Genomic DNA, 20,882 nt, shown 5'->3' on the forward strand with positions numbered 1-20,882 from the left:
GCTGTATTGAGGGCACAAAGCCATGGGGAGGGAGTGGGGAGGAAAGGAGGAATATACCCTCCAATGCAATCCTGCTTTCTCACTGTTGAGAATCAAGCAGAATTTAACTGAATTAAAACCAGTTGTCTAATGAATTAGACAAAAATGCTGTATTGATAATTCAGTACCAAACTGCATTTAAAAATACCACCTGTATGAAACATCACGCCAACTTAAGCAGCTACCCACCCTAAATTTATTGCACAGCATTGGAATTGAGGATTGAAAATTCATTTGTGAAAAATCATACATAAAAGGTGGCATTAAATATAATCGTTTTAAAAGCTTAAAAAACATGGCATCTATTAACCTCTCCACCAAAATAAAACTCCACCAAAATAAAAATTTAAAGGCCCAAATCCCCAAAAGACAAGGAGAATTGAAGAGAAGGTGATTACAACAACATTTTGGGAGGGAAAAACAAATAGTGGGACGACAGAAAGCTGAAGACTAATTTTATAGTGAAGAGTGCCCAGGAGCAGGTAAACTTTTATTGAGGAACCTCCAAAACACCCAGAAATTGAATCTGAAAGTGAATTGGTTTGAAACTCCAAATGGGGATTACTTAGGGCCTCTTCCCGTACTCCATACCAGGCAACTACTCCTCTCTTAGCCTGGCAGAAGATGGAAGGTGACCCTTTGAATCAGGACTCTGGCCTCAAGGACAGTAGACACACCTGTAGGCAGAGCACTGCCCTGAAAACAGGGTAAATCTATGTATTAAATGGATGCAATTCTTTCTTCCTGCAGACTACACGGCTCCAAACAATGTTGACAGAGAGGCTTGCACACCCTAGGCAGGAATTTGGAGAATTCCTCTTCGGGGGGTACTGATCAACCCAAGAGAAAAACCAACAGATACTGATGGTTTGGGATTCCCAACAAATGGCTGCATCCCTGTCCAATCAGTGAAGTCTGAAAGCCCTATCCACTCACTATCCATTTTTCAGTGCTTCATCTTTAAATCTTTAAATATCTTTAAATATGATCAAGGATCCAAGGGTCACCAGAAAACTGAGGGAAAAAACCGTTTAACATGAAATAGTGTGTACAGAACTGAAGGGGAAATTTTTTTTTTTAAAAAAAGGAATTTAGAAGGTACACAGGCAAGGCAGGGAGCAGAAAACACTAGAAAATTATAATTAAAATTTGAAAGGTAAGAGAAAATAATACATACTTGAAACATTCAGAAGATGACAACGACAATATCTTAAAAATGAAGTATGTGATAGCAGAGGTGAAAAATATAACAGAAGAGTTAGAAGATGGGGAAATATTTCAGTATGTAGGAAAGTAATAGAGATAGAAAGAAAGGAGAGAATAGTATGAAAAATAGCCAAAGGAAAAAGTTCCAGAAATAGAGAGGTAGGAAAATATGAGGGAGAAACTTAACTAAGAAATAGCACAAAAATTTCTCAGAATGGAAAGGTTTGAGTTTCCATATTAAGTACCCAGCGTGAATAATGGGGAAAAAAAAACCCCACAGCAAAACAATAATCATTAATTTTCAGGCCTCTGAGAACAAAATAAAGATGCTAACGCTTCTGGAAAGAAAGGACAGGTCATACACAAAGGTTTAGGAATCAGAATGACGTTCAGTTTCTCAATAGTAACACCGGAAACGAGAAGAAAATAGAACAATCTCCCTAAAATGCAGAGGGAAAGTGGTTACCAACCCAGAATTCCATTCCCAGTCAAACTTTTAATCAATTGTGAGACTTAGGTACAAAGTTCTCCAAATCTTTGACCCACATGCACATTTTTTTCAAGAAACTACTGGAGGAGGTGTTCCACTAATAGAAGAAGTAAGCCAAGAAAGAAGATGATGACGTAGGATTCAGATATCCAAAGAGATCCAACACAGGAGAAAGATGAAGGGGATTCCCACAATGGTGGTAAAGAGGGAACCCAGAATGACAGCAGAGATTCAGGTCAAGAGAAACACTAATTCAGTTTGGCATGAAAGGGCTGAGGAAATCAAGAGGGAAGTCTCTAAGAAGTAATGAAACTGACATTCTGCCAGATGTGTTTAACAGTTTTGAGAGAGTATTTATAGTTCTGTTGAAAGTCTGTATATGAATAAGAGGTATACATGGAAACTAAAGAAATGAAAAAGAAGCTATTAATAACTCCAGGAATAACAAAAAATAAGCAAGCAAAAATATATAATCGTATTACCCTACATGTTCAGCTGGAAATAATAGTCATATAGTCATTTAATGTAAATAGCAATAATTGATTTAAATAATTTTAATACTAATGGGATTAGATGTTAGAGTAGGGTGTGTGTGTGTGTGTGTGTGTGTGTGAGAGAGGTAAGAGAGCTAAGTACTCAACTTTCATTAAAAAAAACCCAATAGATAATATTTAAGATAAAAAAGTCAAGAAACAGTATAAGCACGCTATTTTGAAATATGGAGCTAACTATGAATAACAACTATAAACAGAATGAACGATCTCTTACCTCTAAATTAATGTAAGCATTTACTATTTCCCTTAGGGCATGGAAATTGGAAAGGGAAGAGGTAACATTTGGAATTTTGATCTTTTTTTAAAAAAATTGTAGAATTATTTGTTTTAAAACTGTATACAAGTATAACTGATACAAGGTAATTTAAAAATCATGTAGAAATTAGAAAATTTGAGAACTGTGGAATCTCAGTATTGGAAAAGATTTTAGTAGATCATTTGTTCAGTGGATTTCAAACTTTTTGGACCCCTACTCACCATTAGAATCTATTCACGTAACAACCTAGGACACACACACACACACACACACACACACACACACACACGCACACACACACGCTCATCCTGCCTCTCTTCCCACACTAGTACATATTTCATGAAACAGTGCTTTGGCTTACTATTTGTAATATGCTGACACCCCCCCGTCCTCTATTCTATTCTATGTTTTTAAAAAATGTGTTGGGTTGAGACATTAATTGATATTGTAACCTGCAATTTGAAAAACACCGATCTAGCCAGATCATTTGATGTTGTGGACCCTGCCCCTCACACAAAACTTACTGATTCCCACTTAGTACCGATCTTTTGGCCAGTTGTTCCAATCAGACTTTTATGGATTGGGCTTGGGCAGGGTCCAATCGGACCATCTCACATTGGACCAGACAACTCTCCTTCAGGTCCTCTGGAGACAAGCCTGGAGGTTGGGGTATGTCTCAGTGAATGGAATAGCTTTCTGGGTCTTACAGTAATATAAACATTTTCATTAATGCTTTCGCACACAGAAGGTGCTCAATAAACATTTGCTGAGTTAGCTTGGCTTGTTCTGAAGACCCACTGCAACCTCATCATGAGCATGCGTTCATTCTCCTCCTTTCTTCTCCGGCCGCGTAGCTAGAGGTGATAGTTTATGTTTGCATTGCCTTTTGACTTGGCAGAGACTGTTCCACTGCATCTTGAAGGGTTTGATGCTTAGAGTGGAGCTGAAGCTCCATCACCAGTGCCTTTCTTTTTAAGGGTATTCATGCATCGTTGCTCAGTCAAGTGCATTCAACTTCATTCACAGGGGATGGACTCTGGCAGACCAACCATGTGGGGCTTTATGTTCAGCATACCCAAAGGATGCACATTTCAAACATCTTAATGAACCAGATCCTCACAAAAGAATGAAAAGCATTTGAAAACAGGAAACACAGAAGCATAGAAGAATTTGGTTTAATGAAAATATAGGCTTCTGGAAACGACTCTGCCTTTAATTCTCATACTTCTAATATTACAAGTGAAGGCTGAACCCCTAATGCTTTAAAAATTAGAGCCTGTCTTTGATTGGAGAGTGGGTATAGCGGCAAAGTAATCAAAGACCTATGGGAAGCCTGCCTGCTATGCAGTGAACCTAGGATATAATCTTAGCTGACTTATGCTTTTGTCACCTGTGAATTTTCTTGGAAGTTTTGTAGAGGGAAACACTGATCACGAGTTTTTAAGTATTTATTTTAAATTAGGCAGACATTCATAAAGTGTATTACATTATGAAGTTGTCAACCATTCTGTTTCTCCTTTTCTGTTCAAGGTTGTGGAAACTGTACATATTTTGTATGTCTCCAAATAAAGTACATATCAAAGGAAAACATTTCTTTACATATGAACAATTTAAAATCCGTTAGAAAAGCTTTATACAATCCTGAATTTCCATGGAGCATAGCACAAAAACTGCTGATCTAGAGGAAAGCATATGGGAGACATTTAAAAACAAAAGGGTAATAGCTATATGTCTGTGCCTAGATTATATAGAAAACTAAGTTACAACCAAAGAAGATTCCTAAAGAACGTGTGGAGATCTGGGAAAAGGGAGGGAAGATTGCTAGTGGATTGCTGCCATAGAAAAGGTGCATAATAAAGAATAATTTAGTCTCAAATGAAGAGTTTCTCAAAGTGTTCTCTGTGGGCCACTTTCATCAGAGTCCCTTGAGGTGCTTCTTTTTTTAAAAAATTTTTTATTTATTTGTTTATTTATCTTTGGTCGCGTAGCTGCGGTGAGCGGGGGCTACTCTTTGTTGCCGTGCGTGGGCTTCTCATTGTGGTGGCTTCTCTTGTTGTGGAGCACAGGCTCTAGGCACGTGGGCTTCAGTAGTTGTGGCATGCAGGCTCAGTAGTTGTGGCTCACGGGCTCTAGAGTGCAGGCTCAGTAGTTGTGGCACATGGGCTTAGTTGCTCCGCGGCATGTGGGATCTTCCAAGACCAGGGATTGAACCTGTGTCCTCTGCATTGGCAGGCAGATTCTTATCCACTGCACCACCAGGGAAGCCCTTGAGGTGCTTCTTAAAATCAGAGGTGAACTGGATCCATCCTGTACTTACTAAGTTAGAATATCTGGGAGCAGGGTCCAGGGATATATGTTGGACAAGTTTCTCAGGCAATTCTGATGAACACTAAGTGAAAGAACCATTCTGATGATGGGTTGTGCCCACAGACTGGTCAGTGTGACAAATGCAGCTAGAGTACTTCACGCCTGGTCACTGTTATATAGCAGGTTGACGATGTAGCAGGAAGGTCCTGGTGGCGCAGCAAGAAATAGAGTCGGCCATCTAAATGGAAGATCCAGGGGAGTTGGCCTGTGAGAAGCAGCTTTTTATTTACTCAGGCCAGTTAAGGTAATTATGCTGGAATTTCAGAGTGACATGATTGCAGGGTACTAAAGTCTTGATTAGGTTCAAGTGCTTCCTGCACCTGGTAGGACCTTACCTCGGAGAAGCAGGTTGTTACGGCCATCAACTGAAGTCTCCCACTGTAAGACTGAAAAAACCACACTGAAATACTAGTGTTCTTGGCTAAGAATCTACCTTTCATGCTTATTGCAGTGAACTGTAACTTCCCTAAGCTTCTTGGGCCAGGCTGGGCATTTTGTCAAGCCTAAGGCCCAGTCGTCGGTGGGATGATGTCAGCCGCATAAGCATCTTTAGAGGATGCCAAGTGAAAGGAGATGGTAGAAAACATGCGCACGCACACAGACATACACACGTGCGTGCGCGAGCAAGCGCAGACTTGAAATTAAGGAAGAGACCAATTATTTAGATTGTTTTACGATCCAAGTTTTGAAATTTGAACATTTGAGTAGTAATAGTTAATTACCTCAAAAGTTGCCTGTTGTATGATTAATGAATTGATATATTCATCCTTTCAACAAATATTTCCTGAACACCCAAATACCAAATACTGTGTTAAGAGCTGGGGATTCAAAGGAAACTGGACTGGATTATGTGTTCAAGACTTTTAGGAAAGAGAAACATGGAAGCAAACTAAAAAATATTGTGTTAAGTGCTAAAATGCAGATATGGATAAAAAATTACATGAGGAGTAATGCTAATAGTCTTAACAAAACAAGATAAGAAAGTTCCCTCTTTACTATATTCTACCTATTTCTGGTGGGTAGTAATGCTTAATTTTCTCTTTAGCATTTAAAATATATTAAAGAACAGCCTCTACCGACCCGTATTCAGATTGTTCACTGGACATCCTGAGTTCAAGGGTGGATGGGAAGTATCAACACACTGTTATCGACAGACTCTGCATTGAAGTTTCTGGTTTTCAGATCAAGGCCTGGGTTTTTTTTTTAGTGATTTACAAAGATCCTCAGGGAATTCAGGGAAATGCTGTCCTGTGGTTTTAATCATGTACTATGGTAATACTTTTTCTAACATTAATCATTTACTTAACATATTCCTCATTGGTATCCTATCAAAAGAATATTTTCTCCATTGAGTTTCTGCCCTACCTTTTTAATAGAATCTATGCCCCATTGGGGCTTTTTCCTCATAAATACAGTCCAAACATTCTGCAAATAAGCAAATAAATGAAAATGGAAGACCAATTTCAAGAAGATGGGAGTTAAAAAAGTGAATTGCTGGACATCATCACGACAAAGCTGTGTCCATCGCAGTGTGTTAGTCTTCTCTATTATTATTATTATTCCTAAATATATGCCCTGTTTCTCAAAGCATCAAAACGTAACTTCCACTCCCTGAAGCTACCCTGAAGTAGTGAAGTGGGAACAAATAGTACCACCAGTATTAAGACCATAAACTTTGATCTGATCATCTTGAGATTTCATAGAGCCCAAGGATTGCAGACCCACACGTTACTGAGGGCACACAGATTACAAAACCTTCTCAGCTCCCGCCCTTGTGACCATGTTGAATGAGGACCCATTAGTGACAGAAGTAACATTTTTCAAGAACAGCAAGAGAACCGTAATTCTTTTAAACTTTCATGGTTATTGAAATTCTGTGCATGTTCAGTTGAAGCACTTTTGTAGGTTTGCAACCCCTGACCAAGGCTATAGTCCTGTAACAAAATAGGAATTAGTCTTATACAAGATCTTGGGAGAGTCCATGTCTTGTCACTGAAAAATAATCCTATAGCTCAAAGTTAAGAAAATTTCTGATTGTCTTTTTCTTGGTTTTCATGGTATATTACTTAAATTCATGTGGTAAAACATCTTACTCAGAGGCTGGCACTGTGTTGAATAAAAAATAACACCCTCTCCTCCTCCCCCATTTTATACTGAGAGACAAATTGTTAGACTAAATAATTGTAATTTCGAGTAAATGAAAGAGTCATCATTACTACAAAGTAAAGCAAAATAATGATTATAAAATCCCAGTAAAAAAGCTTACTGAAAAGGTGGTCATGCTGTAGGTCAAGATATTATTTTGAAAGTTACATAAAGGCCCTGGCTTGATTCTGCTATAGCTCTTAGTTACATAAAATTTTCTCTGGTTCTACACAGAATCCCATTTCCTGCTCTGCTCCAAGTTCCGTCTGAACATTAGTAGAAATCCAGGCATTCTGTTAGATTTATATGGCATTCCAATAGATAGAAGTGAAAATGTCCTGAATCTAAGTGAGACATCCTCTCTTCACTTGCATCCAAGCCACCATATCCGTGCGCCGTGACACATGGGTGCTATATCCATCCACACATTCAGGACCTTGGGATGCCCTTTGGAAGCCTGAGGCACTGGAGAGTTTGTACAGCTCTTCCTCTTTTCTACCACTCTCTATAATCTCAAATCACAATAACACTAAATTGCTAACTAAGAGTCAGGAAACCTAACAGAATTCTGATTCTTTTTTTCCCCATGAGGCTACTTTGATGCTTTCTTGGGAAATAGTAAGTACCAGACTCTTTCACAATAAACATTCCCATTTAAAGATTACCTCACATATACTGGCACTGTAGAAGGTACTGGAGATGCAAAGATAAATAAGAAAATATCTGCCTTCCAGGATTTACAGGAAGTTACTTACAGGAACACACTAACCTTACAAGATATTTTTCTATTTTTGGAAGGCTTTAGTGGTTAGAAAGTTTGTTCTGTTTACACAGTCATGGCATTGTAAATGCCAGATACAGATTTAGCAAAAATATGTGATATAAATACGTTAAGAGGTAGAGCAAAGGAGAATCCACATCTGGCATAGTAAGAAATATATGAATAATATTTAAAACTGAAGAATCAAGAAATAGCAGTATAAGCATGTTATTTCGAAACATGGACAGGAGAAATGCCAGAAGTGTTGAAAATGGTTGCTTCTGGGAAATGAAAATCAAAGAGTGAATTTTTTTCCCCAAGATCTGCTTCTTTAAAATGAGCGCTCACTCTTTAAATCCCTAATTGCCCCCCCCAGATCCTGGTATTTGTGAGCAGAAGAAAATTAAGGTAACTGGACTTATTTTAGTGATTATTTCATGATGTATGAAAATATCGAATCTGTGTTGTACACCTGAAACGAATATAATATTGTATGTCAAGTATAACAATAATTTCTTTTTAAAAAGCGTTGTAGGTCAGGAGTTAGTAAACTTTTTCTGTAAAGAGCCGAACAGTAAATATTTGATGCTATGGAGGCCATACAGCCCCGTTGGCACTGGTCAGCTCTGCCATTATAGTGGGAAAGCAGACATAGACAATACAGACGAGTGTAGCTGTCTTCAACAATATTTTATTTACAAGAACAGCCCGGCTGGGTTCAATCCATGATCATAGTTTACTGACCCTACCATGGAGCTAGGGCCACTGCATAAAGTTGAACAATCTGTGCACAAAAATAAGTGACCGAGGGGATAAGCGGGGTCTGAAATGCCGCTGTACTCCCTTTGCCATATTCTGTACCAAAGTGTGACAGTCTATTTGCCCAGAGACAGGAACGCTTTTTTCTAATTCATTTGCCCAGTGGAAATGCTTTTTACTAATCATACAGTAGCGCTCCATGGCTAGTTGGTTCCCTGTTTAGAACCTTAGAGAACATGCAAATATTAAAATGCTTGCAAGTCCTTAATAATATCCTACATGAGACTTCTATTCTCCAAGGAAAATAATCCAAGCCATCTGTCCATTCTTCCCATGCCCCAGTGTTGAGTCACTTTCTCTTCCACATCGTTCTTCTGGGGAATAAGCTCCCACGTGCCAATGTCCCAGGACTACGCATAATACTCCAGGAACGGTCTGAAGAGTGCAGAGCAATAGTGATTATGACTGATACAGTTGTAGGATCACATAAGGTCTTGGGCAAAATGTCTACCATGGACTCGTATTAAGCTTGCTACCAACTGAACCCTCTTGGTCTTATAAACATGTGTTGCTATTAAGTATAGTTCTTTTCGGTTATACTTCTACGGTTGAGTTGACAGACTCCTGGTTTAGACTTTATACTTGCTTCTATGAAATTACATTTTTAAAGAATTGGTTCACTGTTTTAGATGGTTTAGAAGGAGGTATCAGCTCTCTCCTATCTCTCCATGGAATCTCTAAGTTTGATAAGCCCACCCACCACTCATCATCTTATCTAAAGCACAGATCAAAATGTTGAAAATGGTAAAAGACAGAGCATAGGAAATTGCTTGTTCGCATCCTAAACAGAAACTTGTAATTTAAAGCAAGGTATATGCCTACATAAGTGCAATTATAAGAAACTACCCTTTAAAGAAAATACTGCCGCTCTAGGTCTTAATTCCAGATTTCAACAAATATAGACATGTCATAAAAGAATTATTTTAAGAGCACACTAGACCAATATATTTTCTTTTAAGTGTTTACCACCAAGAGACCACAATAAATAATTGTTAGAGACCATGAAGGGATAATTCAAATAACAGTAAATATAAGTTAAGAAGTGTAAGAGAAAATGTTCACTCTCACTAGTAATAGAAGAAATGCAAGTTGAATAATAATTAATAACTAAAGACAGGCAAAAATGCTTAAAATATATAAAACAATTCTGGAAAGGTTGGGGTGAAACACATACTCATATTGCTGGAAGTATTGTAACTTGGTTGTGATCTTCTTAGAAATCAATATAACAATATGTATTAAGAAGTCTCAAATTTTTTCTTACTTCTTGACCAAGGAAATTTATCCTAGGGAAGTAATGAAAAGAAGAAAAAAATGCTGAAGGGGTGCATTTGAACATTGTTTATAATCCTGAAAAACTGAAAACAGTGTCCTTATGGCCTAAATATTCCACAAGTATTATATTTGAACATCTTGGTAGAAGAAATATTATATTATGATGAAGAAGTAGAAGTATGGTGTATTAAGACTGTGTAAAAATATAAAGAAATATTTATATGTTAAGTGAAGAAAACTATGACATATAAAATTAGAACTAATGAAACATGAAAATAAGTATTTGAATATGGATATTACGGAGTGGGTTTTTTATTTACATTTAAAAAATCAATGTTAATGTAATATCGTTTTCACAATAAACGTATTTTATGTTAAAGTTTACTACCATATAAAATATATCCTACTGTCTGATTAGTTTGAAAAATCATTGGTGGGGACAGTGCAATAAAAGCTGGAAAACCCGTTTGGGAGAGGATCCTTAATTCTCTTTATCTGTATAGAAGGGAAGAGTCACTGAGCTACAGTCTAGGTACTAAACAGAGAGTGGGAGCAGGTTGATGAGATAGTGGAAATACCTTCCTGGCCACAATTTGGGGAAAACAGTTCCAGTAAATCTAGCTACAAATCTTCAAAACAAAGAGTTAAGTAACTTAAATGGAAATATTTTACAAATGACATAACCCTGTGGTCTTTTGGTCTTGTCCAACATATTTTTGTAAATTAATCGTGTTTTGCTTGAGACAGTGATTATTTATTATGAGCTTCTGCTTGAATGTGGGGGAATTTGTCAGGAAATATTTTGAAATCTAAAATAGTTTTGGCAAAATCTCTAACACTGGTAGTCAATGGGGGCAAGGGCATAAGGGGGCATCTATTGGGGGCGGTGTGCAGTGCATGTCACAATCGCCTGGGGTCTGTATCAGTTATGGTGTGTTTGGCTCCAAGTAACAGTTTAAGTCATAGTGACATTTACTGATTCCTTACCTTAGATGCCCAGAGGTGGGCAGTCTCAGGGTTGGTTTGATGGTTCAACAATGTCGTTGAAGATCTAGACTCTTTTATTCTCGTCCCCACCGCCCCATCCTCAACTTGAATTTTATCCTTGGGATTTTGCCGAGAGAACTGCTTCTTCACTGCCCAGCAGGGATGAGATTTGTGGTTCCCTATTTGGCCTTCTCTGACATCACCCCAAAAGGAGTGGTGGGGTGCCTAGTTATAGCCTGGTGAGGGTACAAGCCATAGTGTTTTTTTGGGGGGGGGTGTTTTGCTGCAGTAGATCAATAATTTTCTAAAAGTTTCTGTCTTGCTAGGCTACTCCTTTCTTGGTCCTAAAGCTAGAAAGAACAAGGTTTTGTTGGCACTTTTATGTCTTTTATGTCTGTTGGCATTTCTTGGTTGCTGGCTTCTCCAGCACTCAGTCTGAGATGTGTGCAGAAAAGAGAAAAAAAAGAGAACGCAGGGAACTCACTGCTGTGTTGTTCTTTGGGTTCTGAGATCCTTAGCCTGTCTGCTTTCTCTTCTCCCTTCTTCAGTCTTCTTATGTTCATTTTATATATAATGTCCAGCGTTTTAAATTGAAAGTAGCAAGACGAATAGGAAAGGTACAGGTATTTCATCTTCCTGGAAGTTCTGGCCTCTCAGTTTAAGTGTGTATTTTGTGTATTTTACATTAAGCAGTTTTAGAGCATATCAGAGCTTCGAGATAACTTTTATAGGAAGATCTAAATTACTTTATAATGATTCTAATGAAAAGGCTGAAATTGATGAATCATGTCCTATGTAATTTCACTTGAACTAAAAATTAATGCTATCTCCTTGGATTAAATACAAGAAAGTTAGAAACAACTCTGGATTAACAGTTGGAGACATAGTTTCTGGTTCAGAGTATTCTACCATTCAGCTGTGTGAACTTGGGCATATCTCTTGGCATCTCAATATTCTCATCTGAATTAAGAATGTTGGACTCATTACATGATCTCTAAATTTCCTTCTCGCTCTAACATTTTGATTTTCCCCTCATCAATCTATTACTTAAAAAAAAATCTATAGACTCCCACTGTAATATAGGATTTGAAATACATAGGTTAAAACAAGTAAAATCCTCAATTAGATAAGACAAAGATAACTATTATTTATTGGATGCCTGCTGTGACCTGGGCACTCTAGTAAAAGTTTTACTAGTGTTCACTCACCCAATCCTCAAGACAATCTATTGTAGTAGAGATTATGCCCATTTTATAGATGAGGAGATAGGCTCAGAAAGATAAAAAATGTATCTAAGGGTATTTTGTTATAAAGATCTGTTTGATTCCAAGTCTGTTTGATTCCAGAGTGGATGCTCCCAGCCACTTACAGATACTTTTTTATTTTTCGGCCACTTTGCAAGAAGCAAATTATTTCATAGAAGTGGAATCTTAAGGCACAAGTTCTGGATAGCTAAGAGATAAACGTTATTTTCAATTTCTCCAATGACTGCTTGGTTTCATTCTTAAACTACAGAAATTATAAATTCAGAAAATATACACATAGAGGTAGTTTTTTGTTCTGTTTATTCTTATTATCCACTACTTATCAGATATATAGGAAGCATCATTCTCCTTGAGAGGTAAAGGAATAAACTCAGCATTTTAAACAATGTTTCCTCAAGAACAAAATTTCAATTTGCCAACTTTCCATAAACCTTATAGTGTCTTAGGAGTGTCCCAGGAACTAGAAGAAATATATTATCTTTATGCGTAAATTTTCCTCACTTATGGAGAATGGATAAGAAACATTTGTAGGACTATTTAAGCTAATCAAAAAGTAGAGATCAAGAAGAAATGTAAAAATAAGAAACAGTGAAAACGGAAGAATAGAGAACTCAAACAATGCCAAATTTAAAATTATACAATAATTTAAGTAGTTTGACATGATATTAATTCCTAAAAATATTTCATAAAGATATTGTTTGGTTTTAAGTAAATTAAATGAGTATGTATTATAAAATGTACTTTTGAATGCTCTGCAATTTGTTGAGACATTATGTTTTCTTAGAATAAGAATGGTCTTATAAAAAGATTATCCTTTTAACTGAAATCAATTCGCTAAGTTTGTGTAGATGCCTGGTATGTATTTATGTGGCAAAAGACCCTAAACATTTCCATAGTTAAGAACCCTAAGTACTTATATGATTAACACGGAAGGGAGGAAATAACAATATGAGAAGTCAGGAGTACATAAATCCTTATTTTACCCTTTTCTTTCACTATGATGTCCCCTTACTACTCTGCTGGCTTACTCTGTGAGATTTTCTATGTCTATCTTGCAGGGGCATTCCAATGGAAGTTATACAAATTTCACATTCATGTGTGTTCCCAGAATTACCCAGAGAACTAATGGTGATATAAAGAGTTGTTGTAATGACATTTCTTTGTAAGGACTTAGGAAGCTGGTACCTGGCTCCATAATCTTGTCCTGAGATCAGGGTGTGCTTTTCTAGGAAAATGATTTTCTCTTCAGAAAGTTACCATGATTTGGGTAGGTTGAGAACTGGTCTCCTGGTAGGATGTTTGGTTTTTACCATAAACCCAGTGTGTGGAGAGGGTGCTCTGGTGTAGAGAAGCAACTTTCAAAATATTTTGGTTTTATTTTATTTATTGTTCATTTTATTTACTTTATTCCTTTGTTTTGAAACTAAATGAACAAAATCTAGTTCTAAGAAAATATCTGTAAGTCCAATATAGGGCAGATAAAAACTGCTCAATTCTGGGAGGAGTGGAATTGGAAATACTCTGTCCCTTAGTCACTCCACTCTTGCATAAAGCATTTGCTATTTAACCTCTTTGAGTCTGAGCAGTACAATTTGAAAAACCTCCAGTGAAATATAAAGATCACTAGATTAGAAATCCAAAGACCTAAACTATAGTCTTAGTCTTGCTATCAAGAAGCTGTATTACTGAACCTCTGTGGGTCCAAATTTCCTCATCTGTGAAATAAGGAGATTGAACTAGGTATCTTTCAGCTCAAATATTCGAGGGAACCATTAGCAGTATGTGCAAATCACAAAACTCTGCTTTATTAGTTCTCTGCTGCAAATAAGGTGCTCACTTAAGGGTGAAATTTGCATGCCTACCTTAAAGTTCTAAGTATTAGGAGATTTTTTTAACCTTAAAACTTTAATGCAGTTAAGAGAAAACTGCAATGTAAAATATAAAATATAAAATTGTCCTGTTCTTAGCGATTTCAGTGTGTCTTTCTCACATCATTTTAAATTATCAGTGGTATTTCATCGATTCACTCAACAAACATAGAGTGCCCACTATCTGACAGGCGCTGAACTAAGTACTGAGGATAGAAAAGATGACTGTAGACTGTCCATTACTCTATAAACCTTCATAATCCCCTCCTCTCAAATACAAAAGGTGATGGGTTCTTAACAGTGTGTTCTCTTCAGCAGAACGTTTTTGATTGTGAAGCTGCATCCTTTCTCAATGATAGAGATGGTGTCGCAAAGGGACATATTAAAACTAAATGAAAAGTGAAGTGCATTCATTTAAAAAACAATTATATATTCAAAAATGCTATTTTCCGTAAGGAGAATGGCTTTGTCGTAATTGATCTTTGATCAACTTGAGCAGAGTATTTAGTTCTACGGGTATAAAAGGCTTTGCTTTCCCGATAAGCAGAGTATCTCTTAAAGGTGAAGATGGTTCCATTGTCTAGAAGGAGACAATGCCACTGATGCCGTCCATATTACCTGAATGATTCTGGATTACTAGTGTTGTTTGACATGGATTGGGGTCAAAAGCGGGAAGAGTTGGATGAAGATGCAAAAGAGGCCTCTGAAGGTTTAGAAGGGAATGGTGAAAGGCCCATTCCCCCTGGACTTAGACCCAAATTCCCCTTCTGTGATACAAACCACAGCCTTTGGGCACGTCTCTCTTTGTTATTCAGACTGGTAGACCTCCAAGCTCAGTCTTCAAATGCACACCCACTCACTCCGAGAGTGACTCTCCCCAAGGTGGAGCTGATGTCCACCCCTTACTGTAGACAAGGCACCCTCCCCATATACCCACCTAACTGTTGACTCGCGTTCAAGGGCCACCACCATCACCCACCCCAGCACCATCTACCAGGAACTGGCCTCTCCCCCATTAGTCCCCGCCCCTCTTTTGAGAGCACCCAATGGGTGGAGTCGGGGCTGCGGTGGGAGGGGCCTGAGGCGGGCACATTTAAAGAAAGGCAGAGGGCGAAAGGAGGCAAGAGAGGAGAAGAAAGAGAAACCAGGGGGGCGAGGCGCCGTCCAATGACAAAGCCCAGGGGTGAGCGCCGGCCGCCATCTTGTACCGGTCTGCAGGATCTTCACCCGCGTCCTCCGCCCTCGGAGGGGGAGGGGCGGCGGCGGCGGAGGCGAGAAAAGTAGCTAGAGACGCGCCGGGCGGGAGGCGCCAGCAGCTGCTGCTGCCGCGGAGCCGAAGGCGGGCGGGGACGGCGGCGGCGGGACCCGGCGAGCGCGGGCGGCCCCGAGCGGCCTCCGATGCGGCGCAGCGTGAAGAGGCGGCGGCGCCGGTCCCCGGCCGCCCGGGCCGCGGCCGCCCGGGGCGTCGGCTTTAGGGCGGGAGGAGGGGCCGCGCTGGAGGCGCGGGAGGAGAAGGTGGTGTACTCGCGGTCGCAACTCTCGCTGGCCGACAGCACCAAGGCGCTGGGCGACGCCTTCAAGCTGTTCATGCCACGCAGCACGGAGTTCATGAGCTCGGATGCGGAGCTCTGGAGCTTCCTCTGCAGCCTCAAGCACCAGTTCTCCCCGCATATCCTGCGCAGCAAGGACGTCTACGGCTACTCTTCCTGCCGGGCCCTGGTCCCCGACCCCCCGGGACCCCTTGCCGCCCGCGGCCCGACGCGCAGGCCGACCTCGAGCGCGGCGGCCAGGAGGAGGCGCCGCGGAGCCCGGGCGCCCGCCGCCCGCCGGAGGAAGCCCCCGCCGCCGCCGCCGCCGCCGCCGGCGGACCCCGGGGAGAGCTGCCCCGCCAAGCCCGCGGCGCCCGAGCCCTGCTTCGGGGGCCGCACCCTGGAGGAGATCTGGAGGGCGGCCACCCCGACGCTGACCACCTTCCCCACCATCCGCGTCGGCGACGACGTGTGGGGCGAGCGCAGCCTGGCGGCGGCGCGGCGTAAGGCGCACCAAGTCCTGCAAGTGAACCTGGAACCCGTGGTGAGGCTCCGCCGCTTCCCGGTGCCTCGGGCGTGAGACGCGGCCCGCGTCGCCCTCCCAGCCGGCGACGGAGCTTCCGCCCGGAGGGATGGACAAGTGTCAGTCGAGTGTTTACAGATCCGGCCTGGACCCCGTCCCCTCGTGCACTTTACGGGCGAAGAACTCACCGGCTGGTGTTCCCGGCCCGGCGCCCCGGACTCGCGGCGGCGCCGCCGTCTGGGACTCCGGGGCAGGTGCGCCCTCCGCCCCTTCCCGGCTCGGGGCTGCGGAGGAGGAGGCCGCCGGACCCGTGGGGGAGGGCCCTTTGCTTCCGTACCCCGGACTGAGACGTCTCCAGGACTGGAGGGGCAGATCCGTTTTCTCCCTTTGGACTCTACCTCACTGGTCTAGAAGTCCTCCGAAGAAGTCGTTATTTTTTCCAAAGGAATTTGGTTTCATGCTTGTGTAATAACGCCAGAATCTACTTGCTTTTCACCCCGCTCCTCTACCCCTACCCCCGTTTTCCTTTTCGACTGCCACCCCTCTTTCTGGACGAAAGATCGAACCTGTTTTGTGCTGTTGCACCCGTTTGTGCTCAGGGTATTCTGAATCCCACTCGTTTCCTAATTTTAACCGGATTCCAAAGCTTTGACCAAGGATATTTTTCTAAGAGATTCAAGCTTATGACTGTTAGTAGTGCAAGGATTTGTATGCTGTGAATTCCATGGGCTCAGTGATTGCAAACAAAGAGATGCAAACTACAACTGTTAAACATTTTTGAGGTGTTTCTAAAGATTTTATATTGAGATTTAATGTTTATATTTGCTGAGCTCCTAAAGAAAATGGTTGAAACTCATATAAAGTTCTGTTTAGGAAAAGTTTAGTTGTTAAATTCTTTTTGATTAAATAAAAATTAAAGTGCATTGAAACCACATGGCTTGTGATAAAGAAAAAAAGAGTTATAAAGAACTGGTGTTGGTTAAAGAGATGGATGGAATCCTATTGGAAGTGATTTGGTCTCCTTGTACTAGTCTAACATACAAATCCAGGTATAGTTCAAGGATAACCTATTTTAAATTGGGAATCACATAGGAGAAATAAATGTGTGTAAACCTTGTGATTAAAATGATAAACAGAATACCCATTAGAATTCTCAGAACTATTAGTGATTTCGAGGGGGTGGGGACATTTCTTGGTATCATGTAACCGGTTGAAGTTACTTTGGGCAAAATAGGTCTTTCTTTACTTTTTGTTGTTGGATAGCAAGAAATGTCCAAACTAATATCCATCACTTTTATATACATCATGACAATGAGTTGTTTCTTTTGCTCCATGAGTTTCCTTTTTTATCTTAATTCCATTCATAATTATGTTTGTAGTTACCGGTCTTTGTTGACAGCTGAAGACCACAGGAATCGAACAGGCGAGTCACACAGAGTACTGACCCTTCTTTTACACTTTTATGATAGCATTTATATCATACGGCCCGGTGTGGAATTCTTGATTATCCAAGTGCCTTTGGTCATTGGTGGCAGCAAGACTTAATGGTTTTTAGCCGGTGGTGCCACAGCCAGACTTTACTGCAATATCTAAAGGGTCAAGTGGTGTTTTTGTACCACTGTTTTTCAAATTTAAGTATTCTGCCATGGAACGATTCATACTGGCTGGAAGTCGACATATGAAATCCTCAATATTAAGGTTTATCTCTGCTTGGCAGCTTCGTAGGAGAATAATAAGAGTTGAAGTTTTGACTCTTGTGTTCTTAGAATTCAAATGGCATAGCTTTCTGGATTGAGTTTTTCAAGTTTAATAGTCCGTAAGTAGGAGTTTTGTGACTTTAATTTCAGTGTTCTTGTTTTGTAGAAAAAAGAAAATTATATATATATATATCTACGACTTGATGCCAGTTTCCCAGTATGCCTCATATTTTTATTCACTACTTAATAATAATGCGTTGTTACAAACACTGTCACATGAGTAAATAAAAGTGAATCATCACTTAGTTGATGGAGAGTGTTAAATTTTATTTGTGTGATAGGAAGCTTATATATATTCTTTTGGTTATTAGCTTATTGCCAGTTGTATTTCAGATACATAGGGTTTCCCCTCCCACCCCCAAATTGTTAAAATCTTTTAGCTAACTAGCCCCTGAGGAAAAAATATGTATTGGTACCACTCACTATTGTATATAGTTTTATAATAATTAAAAAATAAATTCAGTGGCCATATTAGAATGTAATTTTAACGTACAGTTTATCTAGGTAGTTTCCCAGAGGATTTTGAAATTAGACTTAGCTGGGAGGATAACTCTGCTCAGTTCAAAACTGAAACAACCATTTGACACCATGCATTTATTTTAACTGAGTTTCTTAACATTTTTTCCTCATGCCTTGTTACTTTAGTGCACTTGAACTAGCAAAAATGCTTCTTTGGATTATCTGGGCTGTCTGATTTCAGTTAGGATCTGATTGTCCATCTTGAATTCAATATGTTATTTATCTGGTCTATTTAAAAATCATGCCATTTCTAGTTTGTGAAATAAGATGTCGAAAAATCTTTATTTCTGCCAGCTGTTCTTTAGCAAAGCCTATGTTACATCTTTTAAAACGTGAAGAAACAACTAATATAGTTGGTTAGTATATTAACAGGAAAGTGAAAGTATTCTATGGGTACATTGGGCAGAATGTGAAGAGGAACTTGGCAAGGTGGCCTTTATGGTGAGGAATCCATTTCCTGTCCTCTAAGTCTGTAGCTTAGCTTGTATATAGTTTTTTAAAAGAAAACTCATGATTTTATTCATTCTCTTATAAGATTATCTTATATCTCATATGGCGCAAGTAGAGGGGGAAGCTAGGAGGAAGTTGATCACCTTGCTATGCTTTTATTTCATTTTTAACTTTAGAGTGCCTAAATGTGGTGACTGGCATCTCCGCTAACCTTTGGGGATTCCTGATGTCATTTTTTATCCTCCTTCCTGTCAACCAGCAACTTATTTTCCCTTCCAGAAACCAGGAATGTCATGATCGTTGAGGGCAAGCTCCGTTGTTGATAGTGCAAAGTGTTGCTGTTGTGGTGTGTATTTATTTTGTTGAAGTTCGAGTACCCCGTTGGACACGTGTAACTAAGCTGGTGGCTGACACTTATTGATTTGCTACGTGCAAATGATAGTACTATTTTTCTGAAAACTCTTCAATAAAGAAACATTAAAAATATTTGAATACAAAAAAAATCAGCAATTTTGAACTGAAAGCTTTTGGTTTTAAGGGCTGCCACAGCACTCTTTAAATTGGTGGTTTTTAGTGGACGTATATACATAATATTTACTTTATTATAATACTTTATTGGTGTGTTTTGAATCATTTTCTGATAGACTGTTACGTCTTAAGTGCAGTAGAAGGCAATTGTTTGTAATGGAACCGAATTGTTTCCACGGACAATTTGATGTGCATATGATTAAGATTTACAATCTGGTTGTACTTTGCTTTTTAACTTATTAACTGTAAATAAATTTTAGAGAATACACAGTGACTGGTTTTTCTAATGATGTTGAAAGTTTTTGAAATGGGATTTTATGTTTGCATGTGAGTTGGAAAACATCATAATTAACAGTGGGATCAATTTTGACTTTTTTTTTTTTGTGAACTTGAGATCTGTGTCTTGTGCTGTCTTGGGACTCTATGTGACATCAACTCTTGAATGATCTAGTGAGTCTCTAGAATAGTACTTCATGGCCAATCCCAAGTCATTACCAAGTTTGCCAGCAAAAAGGACTTTAAAAATGCATCAAAATTCAGTTTTGAGCCCTAGCCCCATGTCCTCCTGTGGTGGTGATAAAAAGTCTAACGCTCACATTCTTTCATGCTAGGAAAGAAAGTCCAAATGCTTCATGTGAGTAGCAGAAGTAAGGTCTGTTCCACAGAATGAGTAAAGCCAGAATTTTCATTACAGTCTGGAAGGTAGGAGTGGAGTATTAGCAAGGGCAGGATTCATAGTACTACTATGTGGCCTGAAGTTCCTATCAATAATTAGAGGCAGCATAGTGTAATAACTGAATCCCAGTGCCTGGAATGGAATTAAGGTTTCACCACTTATAAGCATTAGAACTTGAGGTAAGTTATGTAAACTGTCTGTGCTTTAGCTCCCTCAAGTATCAAATATGGTTAGTAAAAGAAGTGATGGGGCTATTGAAAGGGCTAAAGGGGATGTAAATGGTAGACACATAGAAAATACTTAATAAATGCTATTAATTGGAGGCCTGTGTGCTGAGAGTAGAAATGCTGAGAGTGGGGTCCTCTGGGAATTTAGCATCCTGAGAATAGAGTGTGGTCTGGGAAAGCTAAAAGACGAATTAAGAGATGGTAATTCGTGGGTGAATTAAATCGAAGACAGAGAAATCTCGAAATGTTTTTAGCCTGTTGACAAACCGGCAGGAGGTTGGAGTAAGTTGATTTTAAAAAGTTTTTACTGTTGGAGTTTTAGGCTTTCTTAAAATTTGGGGGTCTTCTTTTATCATCGTGGTATCTCTGAAGGATATTTAAAATGTACTGTTACATGTTTTAAACTATCTGAGAATTTATAAAAGTAATAGATTACTATTGTTGATCCCATAACTTGCCAAATTTCCACACTAAGTTTTCCCTTGGTGTAAGTTCAGGAAGGGCTGCTTGAGAACCATATTAATTTGCATGTACAGACTAAATTAGAATTAATTTCTGTGAAGTTTGTACTTCCGGTGTTCAAGGAAACAAATGAGTATGATAGTTATGTTTGAACAGCAGAAAATTATTACTAAAAGTAAA

At 39.5% G+C, this 20,882-nt stretch overlaps 1 protein-coding gene across 1 annotated transcript; it reads left to right on the top strand.

Moving 5' to 3' along the window:
- The first annotated feature begins 15,098 nt into the window (after positions 1-15,098).
- On the top strand, positions 15,099-19,603 carry CCDC71L (coiled-coil domain containing 71 like). The gene has a single exon (XM_067745957.1). The coding sequence runs from the start codon at positions 15,430-15,432 to the stop codon at positions 16,138-16,140; it is 711 nt and encodes a 236-aa protein (XP_067602058.1). The 5' UTR covers positions 15,099-15,429; the 3' UTR covers positions 16,141-19,603.
- Positions 19,604-20,882: the final 1,279 nt, after the last annotated feature.

The sequence above is a fragment of the Pseudorca crassidens genome, chromosome 8, assembly GCF_039906515.1.
Source record: "Pseudorca crassidens isolate mPseCra1 chromosome 8, mPseCra1.hap1, whole genome shotgun sequence".
In the NCBI taxonomy this organism is placed as follows: Eukaryota; Metazoa; Chordata; class Mammalia; order Artiodactyla; family Delphinidae; genus Pseudorca; species Pseudorca crassidens.